A 2,539-nucleotide genomic window follows, 5' to 3' on the forward strand; every position below is an offset into this window, starting at 1 on the left:
CATGGTGCATGTCTTCTTTTTCCAAATTTTTGGCATTCGATGCATATTTTCGCCATTTGTTTTGAGTCCTCGTTCATGCGAGGCCAAAAATACCCCTGTAGTCTTGCTTTGTGGGCTAGGGATCGTCCTCCACTATGGTCTCCTGCGTAACCATAATGTATTTCTTTCAATATGCTCTTCCATTATGCAAACGAGAGACATCGTAGGAGAGGTCCAAGGTAGGATTATTTGTACAACACACCGTACCGAAGCTGATAATTTCCGGACCTTGATATTATTTTTTGGGCGACAAGTTGGTCGCTTGGAAGGTGTCCATTGGCTAGACACTTGATGATTGGTATCCTCCAGTCATTTTCTGGTAGAGTTTCCTCCTGAGCTACTGAGTCCACAACGAGGATGTCCATGTTTCCTTCCAAAGGGATGGAAGGGAGTAAGACTCTTTCAATTCTAACATTGGTAGCCTCAGGGTTTACTTCCATGGAGGCAATGAATGCTAAGGCATCAACATATCGGTTGTTAATTCGGTTTAAGTGGAGGAACGTGATGTTTGGTATCTGCTCAATGTAATGCTTGGCGAGTTTATGGTATCGCTGCAAGCATGGATCGGAGACTTGGTACGTTCCATCTATTTGTCGGATGACAAGTTGGGAATCGCTTGTTAGTCGTACATTTTGGATGTCGAGTGCGATTATCACTCGGAGGGCATGTATTACCGCCTCGTACTCAATTATATTGTTGGTGGCGGGGAATTCAAGTCTCAAGCTGTAGAAAATCCTTCGGCCTGTCGGGGTGGTGAAGAGAATTCCGATGCCCGACCCTTCCGAGTTGCACGAGCCATCGACGAAGACTCCCCAACGATTTGGGTCCTCAGAACGAAGCAGTTCGGGAGGGTCTGCTAGTTCATCCTCCATTCCTGGGATTCCTTCGACTTCATCAGCGTCGTCTATTGGGAAATCAGCTAAGAAATCTGCGACCACCTGGGTCTTAATCGCCGTCTGGGCTTGGTATTTCACACCGAATTGTTTAATTTGGGATCCCCATTTGGATATTCTACCTGCGCTGTCGGCATGGTCAAGCACGGATTCTATGGGGGCTTTTGTGATGACTGTTACGGTATGTGCGTGAAAGTAAGTACGCAGCTTCTGCGTTGCGTAAACCAAATATAGTACCATTTTTTTCGATTTTTGAATAATTTCTCTTGGAAAATGTCAAAGTCTTGCTGATGAAATAAATTGGTTGCTCCAATTCCGTGTCTATGCGAGTAAGTACTGCACTGATTGAAGTGTTGGTCGCCGAGAGGTATATGTAAAGATTTTCGCCTGGGCTGGGTTTCTGGAGAATTGGCAGGGTTGCCAGATGTTCTTTGATTTTCTGGAAGGATTCCTCGCAAGCGCTTGTCCATGAAAATTTTTCACCATTTTTTAAGGTATTGAAGAAATCTCTGCATTTGTCAGAGGATCGGGCGATGAACCTACCCAAAGCCGCTAGCCGACCATTTATTCTTTGCACGTCCTTGATCGTGGCTGGAGAGGGCATTTCTACTATAGCGTGTACCTTCTCGGGGTCTACCTCAATACCTCGTTTGGTGACTAGGTAGCCCAGGAATTTGCCTGAGGTGACTCCGAAGGTACACTTGGCGGGGTTGATCTTCATGTTGAATTTTCTCATTTGCACAAAGATCTCCTTGAGATCGTCTACATGATCCTGGGGGAGTTCGCTTTTGACAAGCATGTCATCTACATATACCTCAAGGGTTTTATGTATCCAAGCATCGAACATCTTCTCTACCATTCGTTGGTACGTGGCCCCTGCATTTTTCAACCCAAATGGCATTTTGGTATAGCAGTATAGGCCACGAGGGGTGAAAAAAGCGGTATGCTCTTGATCTTCCTCGGCGAGGGGGATATGGCTGTAGCCAGAGTATCCATCCATGAAAGATAACAATCCATATCCTGATGTTGCTTCTACAAGTTGGTCTATGTTAGGGAGGGGAAAGCTGTCTTTCGGACAAGCTTTGTTCAGATCGCTAAAGTCAATACAGATCCTTACTCCTCCATTCTTCTTTGGTACGATGACCATGTTGGATATTGCACTTCTCGTATTACTCCTGATGCTTCCATCTTCTTCAACTCCTTTTGGATAGCTTCATGGTATTCTGGTGCCACCTTTCTCATCTTTTGCCGCATAGGCTTATGCTTTGGGTCAATTTTTAAGTGGTGACAACATACTTCAGGGTCTATTCCTGGCATGTCTTCCATACGCCATGCAAAGACATCGGAATACTCCCTTAGGATTTGTATCAGTTTTTATTCCTCCTCTTCGCTAAGGAGCGTCCCTATTTTTACCATTCCCGGGTTTTCGGGTGTTCTAATATTTACCTCCTTGGTTGGCTCCGAGGCTGAGAAGTTCGACTCGAGACTTCCAACATTGGAGAGGTTTTGTATAGATTCGTCACCTGACTGCCTGATTTCATTAGTTCTGGCTATGTAAGCGTCGATTTATGCCTGGTGTTTGGCATTCTTAGCTTGTCTCTTTCTGG

General features: G+C 45.2%; 1 protein-coding gene across 1 annotated transcript; it reads right to left on the reverse strand.

Annotated features, from left to right (window-relative positions):
• Positions 1 to 224: 224 nt before the first annotated feature.
• LOC113291786 lies at positions 225 to 2,079 on the reverse strand. The gene is made up of 2 exons (XM_026541280.1): positions 1,555 to 2,079; positions 225 to 1,142 (listed from the first exon to the last, which is right to left on the reverse strand). Exons 1-2 carry the CDS (start codon positions 2,077 to 2,079, stop codon positions 225 to 227), a joined length of 1,443 nt encoding a protein of 480 aa, XP_026397065.1.
• Positions 2,080 to 2,539: the final 460 nt, after the last annotated feature.

This window comes from Papaver somniferum, chromosome 6 (assembly GCF_003573695.1).
Source record: "Papaver somniferum cultivar HN1 chromosome 6, ASM357369v1, whole genome shotgun sequence".
NCBI classification, from domain to species: Eukaryota; Viridiplantae; Streptophyta; class Magnoliopsida; order Ranunculales; family Papaveraceae; genus Papaver; species Papaver somniferum.

Excerpts from the sequence above, each read along its gene's own strand:
- LOC113291786 (XM_026541280.1), bottom strand. The coding sequence starts at position 2,079 with ATGGTCATCGTACCAAAGAAGAATGGAGGAGTAAGGATCTGTATTGAC. Across the intron at positions 1,143-1,554 it reads TTGAGGTAGACCCCGAGAAG|AAGCTGCGTACTTACTTTCA; the intron begins GTACACGCTATA and ends TACGCAACGCAG.